Below are 17,579 nucleotides of genomic sequence, written 5' to 3' on the forward strand. Positions count from 1 at the left end.
TAATTTCCTTGCACGTTTAGTAAATAGCACTTTTATGACATTGGTCATTTGACATTGTTCATTTCTCTCTCGTGACTTTGCTAATGCTGCGACATTGCTAGTTATCAATAATTTTGTGGCACAGTTAATCCTGCACTTTTGTCCACTGCTGATTCTGCAACATTGCTAATCCTTTATTAATTGCATGAGATTGCTAACTGCGTGATATTGCTAATATTATGATATTACTACATCTCTGAGATTGCTAATTGAAATATTGCTAATTTCTTTTTATTACAACTTCTGTGAGATCATGCTAATTATTGATAATTCATTGATATTACTCATTTTGTCATATTATCTGTGTGAAATCACCAAATTATTAATTGTGACGATGCAAATTATGACCATGATTCCTTGATTTTGTTAATTCTGTGACCTATTCTATTTCATTTCTGCTTCTATTTCTAAAAAACAATGAGTGCTTCATTGATATGGTATAGATTTTTTAAAAATATGCATCATTGGCATACAACATAGCACCACTGCTATCCAATACAAATACATTACACACACTCGCGCAGTATTTCTATTTTTTACATGGTTACATCAAAGCTAACTAGAGTTGGCAATGGAAAAGTTACCTAAGCTTAGACACAGTGTGTCCTCATCGTCACTTATTAGGTGCTAAAGGATAAAAATAGCACAAATAAACACCACCCCCATCTGTGCAGAGTGGCTCAGTGTGCTAAGAGAGTCTTCATGGGGAAAAATGTTGTTAAACTGGTAAATTAATTACTGGCTTAAAAAAATTTACATTCATGGCTTCTGTTTTGTAGTCATAAATATTCTCCCAGGGTTGCAGCGAGACACAGAGAGCTAAGAAGAAAAGCTAGAAAGAATAGAGAGGGCATTTTGGGTTAATCTGAGCAGAGTTATAATGCACAGTCTGTGTGTGTGTGTGTGTGTGTGTGTGTGTGTGTGTGTGTGTGTGTGTGTGTGTGTTTCTACACAGTGAATAATGTTGCATCAGGAAGCTGAGGGCCAGCCATAGGTTAACGAGTTCATTTCAATCCCAGCATGCCCTGCTCTGAGCGCATGAGGGCTGCAGTGTCAAAAGAAGACACAAGACAGTGTGTGACAGAATAAAAGCAACGTTAAATAAATAAATAAGGCTGCGTTCACAAGGACACTTTCAGTACCCATCACCCAGCTAGTGTTATTCATCGTGAGATACAAAAGGAAGGACTTAGAGTGAACAGGCACAGAAGGATAGCAACACGTGAAAAATAAGCAGCGATGCTTGTTTAAAAAGTCGAACCTAGAGACAGACAGTCTGATGTAGGCCAATAGACAATCACCTCACATATGAACAGCTAGCTATGATAAAATGTTAAACAAAGAATTGCTAAATTGAAACTTTAAAAATATTACTTATGATTTTTACAAAGAGCTGAATAATGACGGCACAAAGTCTAATTGTCGTGTGCTTGCTTATTATGTGTCATTTTTACTTTTAAATATTTCAAAATCAAATGAAAATCAAAGCATCCAGTAATTTTTTTTTTTAAATCAGTGTTAGCATGCTAACACTGCAAACAAAGAGCAGCCTAAGAGCTTCTGACCATACATAACAGCAATCATTATTAAAAATAATAGAATTATTTAAATACCGGAATAATTAAAATAATGGTTAAAGGAAAATCTAGGAAAATTTTTATTTAATTTACATTTTCTGCCTTTTTTTCCCCACCTGAATCAACATGTCCTAAAACCCCTTTCACAGCAGCAAGCACCAACAGCTCCAGCTTACTAGCATCTATGTTTTAGTTTTTTAATCACATGTTGAAAAGAAAAACTAGGATGAACATTTCTGTCCACAGACAAACCTCCAACCAACCAAAGCATCAAAGTCTTTTAAACAGATGACAAATATCTTTATGAAATTCAAAACAAAATGAAACTGGCTAAGCAGCCCAACAGTAAGCATGGAAATCTAAACAATGCTAAAGCAGAAGCTTTAAACAATGCTAAAGCAGAAGCTTTATACAATGCTCACTGGAAATTTTCAATACTGATTCTTATAATTCAATACTAAAAATTCTATTTTTTTGTAGTGATCATGTGGAGGTTGAAATATCTATAGCCAGGAGCTCCTAAACATGAACATAAACTGCAACCATGCTGGACATTAGCATCTATTAGACACTGTAAGAACAATCAATATACTCTATTAGCTTATAAAATCCAGGATCCTCAACAAAGACCAAGGGATTTCTTGATCACAGTGTCCTTCAAATAATCATCACATCACCAATATCCATACGGTGTCTTGTACAAACCTAGTAGTATTTTTTTCCTAGATAAATCCTACATAGAAAGTGCTATATACAAAATACTTATTTTGTATATTTTGTATATCCACTTATTTTGACCATTTAAATGAAAGATACATTTTTATTTAAAATAATGTATGACTTTCCTGAACAAATAATATTCCTGATGAAAAGATCATTGTTGTTTCTTGTAAGAGATTCAAGGAAGGAAAATTTCCAGGAAGGAAAATTTAGGATTTTATATATATATATAAAATTATGATGGCATATTTTTACTTATACGTTTTATAAATTGCAATGCAAGGTTTGAAATAATTATAGGTTTTTTGTTTGTTTTATCCCATTTCTGATGACAACCAGGTCACAGTCAAAGTAGACGAGAGTGCAGTTTTAGTACACTTAAAGGTTTTATATGAACATTAACTGACTAAATAACTGCATGAATAATCAGGGATACAGGTGTCTGTATTAAAGTAGACAGTGAGGTCATATAGTATGATGTGGCATCATCTACTTGTTTAAGGTCTCGATTCTCTGAATTCCTGACAATAAGTAAGATGTAAGAAACACTTTAATGTCAATAAAGATGTTAAAGCAAACTGAACAGCAAGAGGTTTGTGCACCTTGCCTGTTTGTGTCAAGCTTGAGGCAAAACAGCAAATAAAGAGAAACCTAATTTCATTTAAGCATGAGAATATTTCATGCATGTGCAGTCGCTACACTTTGATATTCCTCCAAAAGCATGGTGGGATCTGAGCCAAAACATAATTATCCTGGATAGCACAAAGAGACTCTGCTGAGTCTTTCAGGCTTCTCTGCAAATCTGCATACAATTTTTCATCCTGCAAAAAGTTCAAAGCCAACTACAACAAATATTCAGATACTGAAAATGATTAAGAGGCTTGCAAATGAGTCATTATGTAAATCTCAAGCTGTACCAGTTCACAGAAGTTTCCCATCGCTAGAGGACCGTAACCTGTAATGCAGCATTTTATAAAGAAGTGGAATGACGAACTGCAGGCGCTCACGAATCACTGGTATATGAAAATAGCCCTGCCATTAATCATGCCAAATACACGTATATATTATTAAACACATTTACAATGTGCTAGAACACCAGAGAATAATCAAAGAAGAATCAGAATCTGGACGTAAACAATGCTGGGAAAGCGCTGAACAATCCATATTAAAAAAAAAGGTGATTACAATCATGACTGCATTAAATAGCTTTTTTATGGCACTATTCCTTTCCCTAAAGATTAGATATTTATGAGCCAAGTTGTGCTTAAAAGAAGAACGGCCACAGAAGTAAAACCATGCCTGCGAGTTTCACCTCAGAGACAAAGCAAGCGCCAGAAGGCGTATGGCTAAGACAGGCCGTGAAGCTGTCACTGAACGCATCAGTGTTTATAGAGGGATTCTGGAAGACCGAGAGAAGTATGGCAGATTGAAGGAGGGTCGTAAAATGTTGACAGCAATACAATACATTTTTATTATGATTTACGGTCGATTGCAGGACGTGAAGACGGGTCATGGTAGGGAGACGCATTCTGGTGGTTTACTATCCTGAAGGGTACGTTTACATTTATTCGTTTGGCAGAAGCTTTTATCTGAAGAGATTTATAGATGAGACGCTCGATACAATGTAAGCATACAGATGAGGTTAAGGATGTTTACTCAAGGGGTGAATAGCAGCTCTCTGGAAGTCCAGGGATTTAAAAATCACAAACTAGCAATAAAGGGGGTGACATGAGGTTTGGGTTAATAATATACAACAGTTCCGATCCACTATAGTACGCATAGCAATTGCATGGTGCTGTGTTCCAAGAGTGCCTATATTTCCTGTAATTGTAAAAGGTAGGTTTTAATGTGTGCATCACTCATCTGCATCTGTATTGCCAGGACAAATAGAATGTCACAATCTGAAACATTTACTCAAGTTGAATTAGTGACATAAAATGACAAACGATAAATTGTCAAATATTATTTTCTGACTCGACGTATGATAGCTTGTCGGAAGAAACATCAACATCAATGGAAGCCCTCTCAATAGAAATATAAGAAAACACTGTGAGCTAGCTCGTGTAGTGTGCTATCCGATGTGCTAAAAAGTGGGTGTGGCTTTTTTATGATCCGTTTTTAGTAGCGGAGCAAAAATAACTAGAACATTTCTCATTTACAAAATGCTACATGCCTGTAGTAATTTCTTCTTCTGTTGTATTAAACTAATATCTCTCGAGCAAGAGAGCAGTTATTCTGAATATCAGAAGGTCTTTGATTTGGCTGTAGACACAAGCGCCTCTAACCACACTTTTGCATGTGTGATATTTACATTTATGCAATTGCCAGCTGAGCAGCTGGGTTAAGGGCCTTGATCGGGGACCCCAGGAGTGGCAACCTGATGGCCCCGCGATTCAAACTCATGACCTTCTGATCAGTAGTCCAACACGTACACCTTTGAGCCAACACTTCCCCATATATGCCCCCTTCATCGTCTTAAAACTAAATTTATCTTGGTCAATCAACCTACTGATGTCTTTAAAATGTGGGAAACCTACAAACCTGGATCAAACCCATCTGGACGATGACATGGGGAAACTCCAAACAGACAGTAATCAACCTGTCAGTGAAACTATGCTGCCTTCAGCTCATAATACATCTCAAATGTTAATAACCAGCATAGAGAACCACATCTTTTTAGACAAGACATCTTTCTCCAGCTTTGAACATGTGGAAGATTTTTGTTATTTTTTTCAGGTGCCTGTAACAAAATAGAATAAACTCAGATATTTAGACTCTAAATGAACACAAGTCATGGGTTTCTAGCAGCTTTTACCCAGATATTCTGTCACAGACGGTGATCACATTATTGTACTATGAATTTATGCCATGAGGGAATTTGTTTGGAAGGTCAACCTACAGTTTAATGAAAAGAAACAGAATAGATTTCCCTTGGAAAAACATATCCGACCTTTAAAAGTGTCCTGTTTACACTGATAAAACCTTTAATGTATTTTCAGATGATTGCTCTATCCCATAAAACAAAATTTTCATGGCTAAAATCCTGTTTGGAACGAGTAGTACTAAATTAATGTATGGTTGCTGTGATCTAGCTAAATGTTATCAGTGGTTATCATAAAAATGGTCTAAAATTCCTTTTCTATTCATTTATACCTGGTGAGAGAAAAAGAAAGGGGAAAAAATGTGACAAGAAAAAGAACAAGACCCAGAAAATGTCGTGTGTGATCCAAAATTCAAATGGACATTTAAACATCACAGATGATGAGCCAAGGGTTCAGGCGAGGCCAACCAATCAGACAGGTTCGAAGACGGGTTCCTCTGAATTCCAGCCAAATCCTCGCAGTGAGGATTCAGCTGTGAAAACGTGTTTGGCGGTTGACGCCAAGCTCTCTACACAGCATCACCACCATGAGGTTAAATTACTTCCAGTATAACTCTATAAGGGTTCAATTCAGCACTGATGATTTTACTGCGTGCTAAGCTAACACACTGTCATCAGCAGACGAAACACTGATGACTGAAACCAGAGAAACAGACCTTTTCACCATTCAGAACATTGTTATGACTGTCAGATGCAGTCTTAAGCTTGTTTGACATGGAGCAGACAGTAATGGGGTAAAAAAATTGACACAAGCTGTCAGTCTCGTGTATCGTCTTGTCTTAAAATGTACAAATGTTTTGATAGATCTGGAATATGCAAAGCTTTCATGATTATTATTTTTTTCCTGAGCGCATGAATGAACACATTCCGCTCACCTGATGCTTTCAGTCATATACGATTATTTGCACAGATGCATGGACAAATTTTTTTTTTGTTGTAATGCCTGGGAAAAGCCAAATGCTTCAATACTTCAGGCCCAGACAGGCTGCTACTAATGCTTGGGATTGCCCTTCAATTCACAAAGCACTTCTACTGTGCATTACTGAAACCACAAAGATGAAAGATGAGTCTCTTTAATACATGATTAATGATAAGTAAAAAAAAAAATTAAAAAAAAAGAAACACTAATAATTATATATTCACAAAATAAATATATTACTGCTCAAAGCAAGTATTTTATGAAGATGTCCGGCTTCTGTGTCAGTGAGAGACTTGACTTGTGCATGCGACTCGTCACATCCTTGAAAACTTGGGATCTCCTTATAGGGTCATGCTTAAAAGACTTTTAAAAGGCTCTCAAAAATTTCAGACCGAAAGAAATTTTCCTGAAATGGCTGTGACCATTCCAGGCCTTCTTCAACTTTCTCTGGCCTTCTTCACGAACCTTTCTCTGGCTGTCTGCACAACCACAACCACAGACATCCTCCTTACTGCCATGAATTAATAATGCGTTCTCAACTTATACATTCTCTCTCATTCTCTCACTCACACAGACACGGTCAATCTTCCTAATGGATGTGGGACATTCTCCAAAAACGCCTCTTTGTATAAATTTTAGCTTGAGTGATAGCCAGGTAAGATAACACAAGCTCAAAAACTCGATGACCAGAAAATGAAAACAAGTGAAACTGTTATACATTCAGACTGGAACACTCTTTGTTCGCTAGAATAGCACAGTGGAGACTCAGGCTTGTGAAACTTGAAATGTACACCACAACATTGCTAAGAGCCGGAGCCAAAAGAAGTTAGTCAAAATAATTACATAGAGATTCTAAAGCTGTATTTCATCAAGCTGCAAGATATCAACCAGGATGGAAACCCAAATACTCTTCGCATTAATCTGGAATCCAGCACTTCCTAACTGGCTGAGGCCTGCTTTGCTAAAACCATCCTAGCATGAAGATCACTGTAGATTAACATTACTTTGAATACTGTTGTCAAAACCCAGACTATTTTTGAGAGATCTTAACTTAGCTCTGATCACACAAACCTGCCATCCGGCAATGTTTAATTCCAAGCTCAAGATCCAAAAGATTTGCAGCTCTGAAATCTCCTCTGAAAGACGTCTGAGGGGACTCAAGCTCTGCAAAAGTAAACTCCTGAAGTTCTATTTGAATAGCTTGAACAATAGACACTGTCACAAAACAGGTTTACAGAAATCAGTATGGAGATTTAGATCCCTGATGAGTAAGCCACGAAGGCAAGAAAAAAATTCCCAAAGATTACATGAGGAAGAAACCTTGACAGGAGCCATACTCCAAGGGGAAGCCATCCTTGGAAACAATCTTAGATTAGGAGTGTATTGTATAGGAGATGCAACTAGGTTCTGTCAGGGTAGATTGTCAAACCCGTTTGGGGATCCTATCATCCAGGATTTGACAAGAAATCACTTTTTCTTAAGACACTTGTCTGCACAAGTAGAAAACACAAAAAGAAAAAGAAAAAAACAAGCAAAACTGTGAAAAAAAACAACAACCATGGAATAATTACAGTTATAAGGCAAAGAACATGATGGAGCTTAGCCTAGTCACAGCTTGTGTGCTACCCCAAAGCTTGCACTGCTGATCTCGCAACAATGCTGCTGATTGTGTGGTCACTGCTTAATACAACTAGAGCCAGAAACCTCTTGGCATGAAGCAAAGCAAAAGTCACAATCCATATGTTTACCAAACCAGCAACATCACCACAGAACCATGTGAACAAATTCTGACAGATTTAATATGTTGAAGTCATGCCATGAGCAAGAATTCAGTGTTTGCATGGTTTTATTTGAATAGCTATATAAGAATAACAACTTTGTTTCTCCTCGAGTTGGCCACTAATATTTCATCTCGTTTAGGAGTCATATGAAAACATCATGTATTCATGCATTTATATATACTTGTCCTAGAACAAAACTGGCTTCAAGTCACAAGCCTTTCACTTTGAATGCTAGTAAGGAAGTTATGGGTTGTTAAGCAAGTATACAGCATTATAAATTAACAGTCCATCAGGAACAGGCCCAGGTCTGTTTTCCCCGTCATTTACTCTCATGCTAGGCTTTTGTAAACCAAATCATACTCATTTTCCATAATAGCCACATAATTTAACCTTTCACCCTCAATGTTGCTAGGAAACACGAAGAGTTGTTGAAACAATGTGAACTTGGCAGCTCGGGCTGTGCATTCATTCAGCGTTTTTCTCTGTACTGAATGTGCTCTCTGATGCTGAAAACCCTTCGGCACTCCTTCCCTATGCTAAAGCAAACTTATCTCTAGCTGCTCTCATGTTGCCATGCATATATTTGAGCTGGACATCTAGGACTCTGGTTGCCAAATACTGAGCCACAATGCACTTGCTGCTGACATTGAGCACAAGTTGGAAGAAACGAATGAATTTCCGGCGTCAGCGTGTGGTACAGTACATTGGAGAGCGGACACCACAGGATATTCTGGGCTCCGAGCAGTGGGTTGTCAACTTCATTGATACCCGCTGCATCATGCAAATCAAGCATAGACTCAATTTTAAGCCTCATCCTTTCCTAAAGTTCTTCTCAGAAAAGACATCAAATAACATTGAGTTTTCCACCTGCCAGAACCTTTTTTTTTTTTTATTTCCAGACTGCTCATCTGGCTTGTGCATAGTACAACAGTAGAAAGATCAGGGTAGTGTCTGAGGGGGTTAAATTAAAGCCCGCATGTATTGGAAATAAAGGTTTTCTGGTTAAGACAAGGCCACAAGGTTCAACCAGAGAACAGTCCATTTAAACTGAATGGGTCTTAATTGCAGAAGTCATCTTTTATTTAGAAAACCTGTTCACCAAAGGAACTGCGTTAAAATGATCTACTCTTTACTAATGTCCAACGGAAAACCTCCTGACAACACGTTGCATCATCATATATCTAGTGTAGATTGAACACCATTAAAACTTATGAGCAAGTTATGGATCAATTTGCAAACATTTTTTGCTTTGGGTCATAGAGCAAACATGTAAATAGCTTTTATTAATTACAACACCTTACCAGCAGATGCTGTAACTGACAGAAGGAATACAGACTCCTAAAGTAGGTGACTTGTATCTCATATGGCCTTGAAAGGCAAAATTCTAAATCTAAAAATACCCAATCAACAGATAACACTCTACACATAAGAATAGTTCCAGTGTTGTAGTAGTTACTGATCCCTGGTTTATGAAAGAATTCTAAGAGACAGTATGAGGAACACGTATATTATTTGGATTAAGTCAGCAATGCCTCAGCCTGATATATACTATGTCTTGAACATCATGAGGGTTGATTCATTCCCTGGAAGAGGAAGCAATGTGCATCGTATAACATCATAAGCAGACCCACCTGTAGGCATGTATATCCGGGGCGAATGGGAAACTAAGTGGGTAATGAAGGGTTTAGGGTAGTGCTTATAGAGTCGGTAGTCCTTCTCGCTGCGGGAACGGGTGCGTTCCGAGGCCCTGTCAGAGAAGTCTGAACTAGGCCAGGCCCTGCGTAGAGTGGTGCTGCGTGTTTTCTTCATGACCGCTCACCCCCTCCTCCTGACTCCTGAGCCTCACACTCCCAACATGGCTAGTCTCAAAAGAAGTGGTGCTTAAGATCTCTCCTTTCCCTCGGGTGCCACATACAGAGTGGCTGAAGCAAACTGCTGAAAATCTGAACGATCCTCAAGAACAAGTTGTCCTTCTGGTCAGGCATTAATTCGGAAAAGACATAACCAGCTGCTCACTACCCTCTAGATTTCTAATCCAGGCTTAGAGATACAGCTTCACATGCTTGGAGAGGCATGCACAGATTTACAGACACATACACACACTTCAGCTTCTCGACCATAAGGATAAAAGAGGTGGTGTCTAGGAGGATAAGTAGGGACAGATGAAGGGACCAGGGAGGAAGAGAGGGAGGGATGGAGGGGGTGGTCTTGCTTGGTTTTGGGGTTGCAGGGGGTGCAGTAGGAGCTGAATGTCTGCAGCGTGACAGAACTCTCAGTTTAAACAATAGCTTAATTCAGCAAAGTTATGCTCCAGTAGCGGAGTACGGCCAACACAAAGGATTCCACTAAAAACAGATTAGACTTTAAAAAAAAACAAGGTGCATCTGCGGAGGCAAGCAGCAGCAGCAGCTTTCATTTCAACAATAATGTTTCTTCAGCAATAATAACCAATACAAATCATCACATCAAAATTTAGCAAAGAGTCAGCATGATGTCTTCTTGCGGTCCGAGAGGAACACTGAATCTCTTCAGTTACACTTTAGATCGTTCTGATACGTTACATTCCTGCAGGAAAGGCTACACCAGAAGACACGTGCACGTGTGGCTTTCAAAATGTGGACGAAGTTGGAGGCACAGCCAGGTGAAATCGATTCGAACGCAGTACATCCAACCACACATGCTCTCCCGTCTTCTCGTTCTCCAGGCCGTCTCATCGGTTTCGGTGCCGCACTCATTCCAAATATCTCCAGCACACACACCACTGTTTTGTAGCTTTTTATGTGGGATGCCTTTCAGATGAGCTGCCTCATGTCAGACTTGTTGATCTAGTCAGGCAGTGCTTCTGAAAGTGCTGCACCTCCAGGGTCCCACTGCTGGCTTGATGCCCAGCCTATAAGAGCGCAGAGCTTTATTTACGCACACATGGTCTGTCGGTGTGCAGCTACTGACAGCTTGACAGTTTCAAAAACAGGGAGGAGAGCATGAAGAAAATAAACGTTCTCGGACGCTATGAAAGAAAAGGAGAACAATTCAAGATTCCGTGCCATCCACTGCTAGGTTCCCCTTTTGTTCTTTTCTTCTGATTCTGTCTATCCTTTTTAAGGGGTTGTCCACAATTCCTGGCAGCTTCCTTTGGTCCAAAAGCCAGCTGCTGCACACCGAAATCCTCTGGAATGTAATTAAAGAGATCCGAACTCAAAATGAAAGAGGGAATGGCGGTATTGGGTGCAGGGAGTAAAGAGAACAGCATATAGGACGCTTGCTTTCTCTCGCTTTGGCTTTTTTCGCTCGCTCCCTCCCTCCTATTCTCTCCAGAGTGGAGCGCATTCGTGCAGCTGCTGGAGCCCTCACAGCCAATCACTCTCTGACAGCAGCCTATCGGCTTAGAGAGACAGAGAGCAAGAAGGGGGGAAGGGGAAAATACTGCTCTCCCCTCTTCAGCCACACACATCCAAACCCATACTGAATTATTTAGTCAAGAATTCACCAAGATATCAGAACACATTGGCAGAAAAAAATATCAGTAGAAGACAATATTTATTTGGTTACACAAAGGCTACGGTTAACCTGGTAATTCTCCTGAGAATATCCCATCTTTTCCAGAGGACAGACGTATCCCGACGAGTCATAAACAAATGCAAAGTTTAGATTGAGATAAATGGGAAACATGAACTGTATGCAGCTGATTGAAAATGGCAGTATTTTGTGATGAATTACTATTTTATGGTTGTATTTTTCATAAGAAGTCTGTGTGAGGTTTTCTAAAATGGACTGCTATATAAATCTGTGGTTATTAAGTAACTCTACTGGACCAGAAACTTTCCCTCTCTCTTCCTGCAGCTTTCCATTAATCATATGGAGTACTTGCTTATTCTGAGCAATTGGCAGAGTAGAAATGAACTAAAGGTTTTCCAGTAAGCCATGTGTCAAAGTTCATTATTCTATATTAAACCACACCTTCTACAACCTCGCGATCTTCGGTCCAATCGGCAGTCTCTGTTCAGCAGTATAGCATCTTTAATTCCAGAATGGTCTTCAGTATCATATCAAAAGCAACCTCAAAAAAGGCAACCGACCACATACAGTCATAGGACACGGTCTATACCGAGGAATGACTCCAGAATTTAAAGTGAGAACTTTCAATTGCCGATTAACACCACAGATATCTTGTCTATCTCTGAGAAAGTAAAGATGTGAAGAAAAAACTAGAAAGCTGCTGCCAATTAGTCATGCAAATTAATGTTGACCAAGAATCGGTCCTGCATACGAGTTTAGTGAAGTGTAAGATCTGAAGCTTCCCAGATGGTAGGTGTTGCATTACAGCGCCTTGTAATTGATCCACACACAATCCTGGAAGAGAAAAACCTGCACTAGCTCAATGCCACTCACCTTAAGCGTCCCTGGCACTTCTGTGCTGTGTTGAGTCTTGACCAGTGGGACCCAAACCTGAACTGTCTTTCAAAAATGTTTTTAAAAAAATTGACTCATTTAAAAATGAAATTAAACAAGAATGTGTAAACATGGTAATTAACGGCGGAGTATAATTTATCATTCTGTTCTTGATTGTACCCTGGCAATATAGGTATGGATACAGCTCTCACTATGGCCCATTAGGGAGTTCATCTTCTATGACTATTAAAGGTTTTGGCTGGAATGGAGATGTTTGTCAGTTCAGTAGCATGACTGGAACATCCCTCAATATCCCTTCTGACATTTCATGCCTTGCAACCACCAGAAGTTTATATTCCATGTGCTCAGAAGGCACATTTCTCTTATTCCTGGCTTGTATTGCATAGGAATGGGAATCCCCAGAAATGCTGCACTATGTATTTCTTTTATGGTCCTATTCAGGAACATCCCGTTGTTATGCCTCATGTTTCTCTGTGGGTAATGTCAGGGCCCAAAGCGATGAAAGGAATGCAGAAAAGGGACTTGCAAGCCGGTGTAAATTGACAGCACTGATAGGACATTAGACCCAAGAATGCAAGAGTTTCATGTCAGAGGTTGTTGTAAGGGACCGCATCAGTGTTGGCTTAGTTGTAAGGTCATTTTAGTTGGACTGTAGTTAGTCAAACCTCTTGAAAGCTGGTCTTCAGAAAGACCTGTCTGAACACCTTACACCCACTGAACAACTGATTGCACTACTAGTAAACACAGAACCTCAATGAAATAGAATCATCTTGTGTGTTTTGAGCAAAGGGAAAGTATGTTTGACATGCAGGTCATTTTCATCTAGCCATTGTATCTTATATATGTTTTGAAGACTTGTGCATTCCACCACTCAAACGTCTCATGAATCTTAAGCCCTCCATGTTTAGACAGGGCCTGGTCACTCTCTTGGATTAAACTACACATTTGCAGACTGTTTTTTTTCTTCTCCTCAATCAGGGAAACTCATAACACACATCCTATGTAGACCCCAGACCTCCTCCAGGCTGTAAGAAAACGTGTTCTGAATTATCAACCCTTCCCCCATTTTCCATCTCTCTATCACCACAAGCACCCAGTCCAACCTTGCGCTCACCACAGTATGCTGTACTTTAGACCACACTCCCCCCTTCATCCCCCACAACTCATTAATGCTATTGAGCTACACATGCCAAAAAAATGCATCAAACTATATGGCCAAACTACTGTATCCCAGAACCTCCAGAACTCCCTGAGAAACTCTCCAAAATCTCACGAAAAGACGAATCAAACTTTGTTACTGAATGAACCAATATATGACCTCATTGTCAGTGTTAGTCTAGGAATTAGCCTGTCAAACCTGAGAGAGAACAGAGCTTCTTCTTTTTTGCATTGTCTTTAAAATCGAAGCTAACACAAAAACCTTTTAGCGGCAAATTTTGTAAAAATGCCTGCGTGTGAACAAGTAACAAAACTCCTGTGGTATTGTTGTGGAACAGTTTAATTAAAAATCAATACAAGTAACATTCGTGTTTAAATCAAACCTGCCATAAAAAAGAGGTACCTCAAAGGTTCTTGAAAAAAAAAAACATCTATAATAATAAAAATACATTTATCTGCTGCTTGAAAATGATCCAATCACCTCAAAATGATTCTTCAATGATGAGTTCTGAATGACCTTATAAGCCATGCATCATGTACAAAACCCATGATGGTTTATGAAGAATTCCATAGCCATCATTTAAACATACACCCTTAGAAACAAAGGGTTCCTCAACAGATCCTGGCTCCTTCAAGAGAATCGACCAGCTTCTGGGTTCAACATAAGACACTCCTCTAAAGCGACAAACACTCGAACCCTTTAGGGTCTATATTTTCAGCCTATAGAACAGTAATTTGAGTCCGAACAAAGGTCTTGGTGAAACCATAGTAATAGGAATAATGTTGAATGATTTTTATGGGGTTGTATTTAAAAAAAGTGTTTTCATAAGGTTCTATAACATAAAAATGTTTGCAATGTCTTGCCCAGACAGACAAAACAAAGGAATCTTTAAAGCTCTTCATGGTCATATTTTTAGTGATTGCTCACAGAACTCAAAAGGTTCAACAAGCAGGTTTAAGGATTGTTACTCTATCGTGTTTGTCCCTGGAAGCAAATAAATTAATTATACAACCAAAGCAAATTGTCTTAACTGTAAAATTCTATATCGAATTTACAAACTTCTTTCTGCTGCTTTAATGTACAGGCTTTAAAAATGAACTTTATGGTTGATTGTGGAAACTTATAACGAAATGATTTGTTAAAGTACCAAATCCAAGCATGTCATATTGTATGTACTGTAAGACCCCACATGCCCACTGTGTTTAATAATATGCCAATTAACATTGCCAATGAGGTCGGATATCTAGCCTCTTTCTGCTGTAGCCCACTTTCTGCAAACAGGACACACTAATACATATCACAACCAAAGCTTCAGTCAAAGCCTAGACCATGCCTAAGAGCTATGCATGACTTGATCTCATACCTGCATGAACTCTAGGGTTTAACAGTTATAACTCATTTCACAAGTCTGAAGAGCCAACGGATTAATGGTGTGTTAGATGGTTTTGAATGTTCATGCAATAAACATGTGTAGAAGACACACAATGTATAATTACATTGTACATTACATATTAAACACAATGTTTATTACAATCTTAATGGAATTAGTCATTAATAAAAAGGGAAATAATTACAATTTGTACGTCACAAATACAGTGAGTTAAGGCAGAAAATATATACAGAATGTTCATGGTAAATAAAGATGCTTCTAATCTGGTGGTTTCAGCAAAGTGCATGGTACAGTCCATTGTTTCCTGAAACAAATCAGCTTAAACAATACCATGCATGCAATTCAACCCCATCACAACTACGCAAAAAACCCCCACACATTATCTTTAATCTAATTTCCATACGATACACTTGATACACTGAGTCAAGGTGTAGACCCACCACTTAGACGTTACAACACTGTTGTTTTCATTCTCGAGGCATAAAGTTCAAATCCTCCTTGGATAATGGAATGCAGGAATCGACTGAACGGTCTGCATCTGGCTCGATGCCATTTCCCCAAATGCAGTCATCTTGGGGGAAACGACAACAGCTTTTGCTTTTCTCTTACCCCTAAAACAGGTTTTCCACATGTCTTATAATGTGGTTATAAAATGAAAATGATCAATCTGTAGTGTTCCTGAAGCTACGTGTCATTATGACATACATATCAATTTCCTTTCTAAACCTTATAACGCTACATTTACTACAAAGTATCACAACTGTGGTATGGTTATTGGTGGTAGAAGGGCTTGGTAGAGTTTACACAGAATTGTGGGGGTTTTGATGGATAAAATAATATATATATATGCAGTAAAAATATATACTGTATGCAGACTGGGTCAGGCAGAAGGAAGGCTACAGTAACACAAATAACCAACCATGGTGAGCTGAAAAGCATCTCAGGACGCACAAAATGTGGAAACCTAAGGCAGAACTGTGTCTCATTCATCAGCAAAAACAGGAATCTGAAGATGGAAATAGTGTGATGGTATTTAAGAAAAAAATGTAAAAAACTTTCAATAAATTTAGTGTAAAAAAGAGTGACAAGACAAAATACAGATTTGTTTTGTGTATTTAATATAATATAAAACACAATATATATATATATATATATATATATATATATATATATATATATATATATATATATATATATATGGCAGTAACAGTAAAAAAGGCAATAACAGTAAAAAAAAAAAAAAAAAAAAAGTAGGTCTATATTTTTTTTTCAAGTTTCAATGTAAAAAAAAAAAAAGTACAATTTTGGTGATGGTGATTACGTAGGTATGACTTTAAACAAATTAGCATATCGTGACGTCACTGACTGGGTCTTCAACCCGTGCCTTCGGGCGCATCATTGCAAACAGGGTCAGTCGGGTTACGGCAAACAAGAATATTTTTAAGGATGGCCTAAGCTGCAATTTGTAACATTCAAATTCTTCATAAGAATATACTGTAAGTAATCAACTGGCGAGGAGTGATTGTAAAATAGACCTGTAGGGTCTTGCCTTAAAACAGTGCAAGGTGTAAGTAGGTGCTTGAAAAGCCAGATGATAAAAACAGATCTAATACCCAATGGATCACAAAATAAACATTTCCAACAAATGTTCATTACTACAAAAAAATGACCTCAAATTCATAAATTAAAGGAAGCCGAGAATAACATCAAACTCAATCGAAGGTTAAAATGAGGCCATTTTCACAAAGGCCCCTCTGTCCCGTGCCCATGTATAAACGTATACCTGTTTGGCTGCATGTCTTGTCGATTTCATCACATCTAAACTGCAGACATATTTCACCTGAAAACTTAAAGAAAAAAAAAAAAAAAAAGAAGTGACATTAAGAGATCAATGGCTGGCATGTTGCTGAACTCTCTTCGAACTCTTCAGCTGAATTTATGCAACTAGGTCGTGTGTACCAGAGAGACAAGTTTCACTTGCAGTCGCCTGCTGCTCACGACGGAGCCGTGCTCTCCAACGCTTCATTAGAGAGCTCTGCGCAAGCATTTCAAACCCAATCCATCATATGGAGAGGACTGAAACCCAAGCAATTAGGCAGGACACCCCTCTGTTCCTCAAAGACACAGAGGAACGACTATAAAGCCGTATATATCTATTACTCATGCCTGAGGAATGGTGGCTGTATCTTTGTCAAGCTTTGCTCCTGCAATCACTATAAGACTCTGGCTTTGAATTTGTGGTCTTGGCCCGAACTGCAAAACAACCCAGTGTACTGCAAATACAGTGCTTAGCTGGGGGGGAAAAAGTGTCTTAAGACTCTTTGAGAGCTTTATTTGCTGATAATGATTTTGTAATGAACATGGCACTGCCAGCATTGTGGGTCACAATATTATAAAGCACAGCATTAATCAAAACATCTATCTAGTGCATTTAAATTCATCCCATCAGCCCACACAGCATGTAATGATGTATAAAAAAGGCTTCCTGAGAGTTGTGGATAGCTTGCTATCTCTAGTGTCTTCATATAGAGTCATTTCCTTCCCTCAGAGCTGAGCCATGGGTACTGGCATGCTTCCCGGTAAGGAAACATGTCACGATTTGAGCAATATAATACGTGAGTAATTTATCCCCGGCCTGCGTAGCTGTGCTCCCACCGTGGGCAGATTTAAGAGTCCCCACTCTGCTGTAAGTCAGGTGCGGAC

General features: G+C 38.7%; 1 protein-coding gene across 3 annotated transcripts in view; it reads right to left on the reverse strand.

The window, feature by feature from the left end:
- The window catches only part of stox2b (storkhead box 2b), a 60,147-nt gene that overhangs the window by 25,199 nt on the left and 17,369 nt on the right, over positions 1-17,579 (reverse strand). The window contains exon 1 of one of the 3 annotated variants that reach the window (XM_027165122.2): positions 9,549-11,199. The exons of the other annotated variants lie outside the window; for them this stretch is intronic. Coding sequence (XP_027020923.1) covers positions 9,549-9,726 — 178 coding nt within the window. The 5' untranslated portion in view covers positions 9,727-11,199. Of the gene's footprint in view, positions 1-9,548; positions 11,200-17,579 lie in introns of those variants that run through there. 3 annotated transcript variants of the gene reach the window in all.

This window comes from Tachysurus fulvidraco, chromosome 10 (assembly GCF_022655615.1).
Source record: "Tachysurus fulvidraco isolate hzauxx_2018 chromosome 10, HZAU_PFXX_2.0, whole genome shotgun sequence".
NCBI lineage: Eukaryota > Metazoa > Chordata > Actinopteri > Siluriformes > Bagridae > Tachysurus > Tachysurus fulvidraco.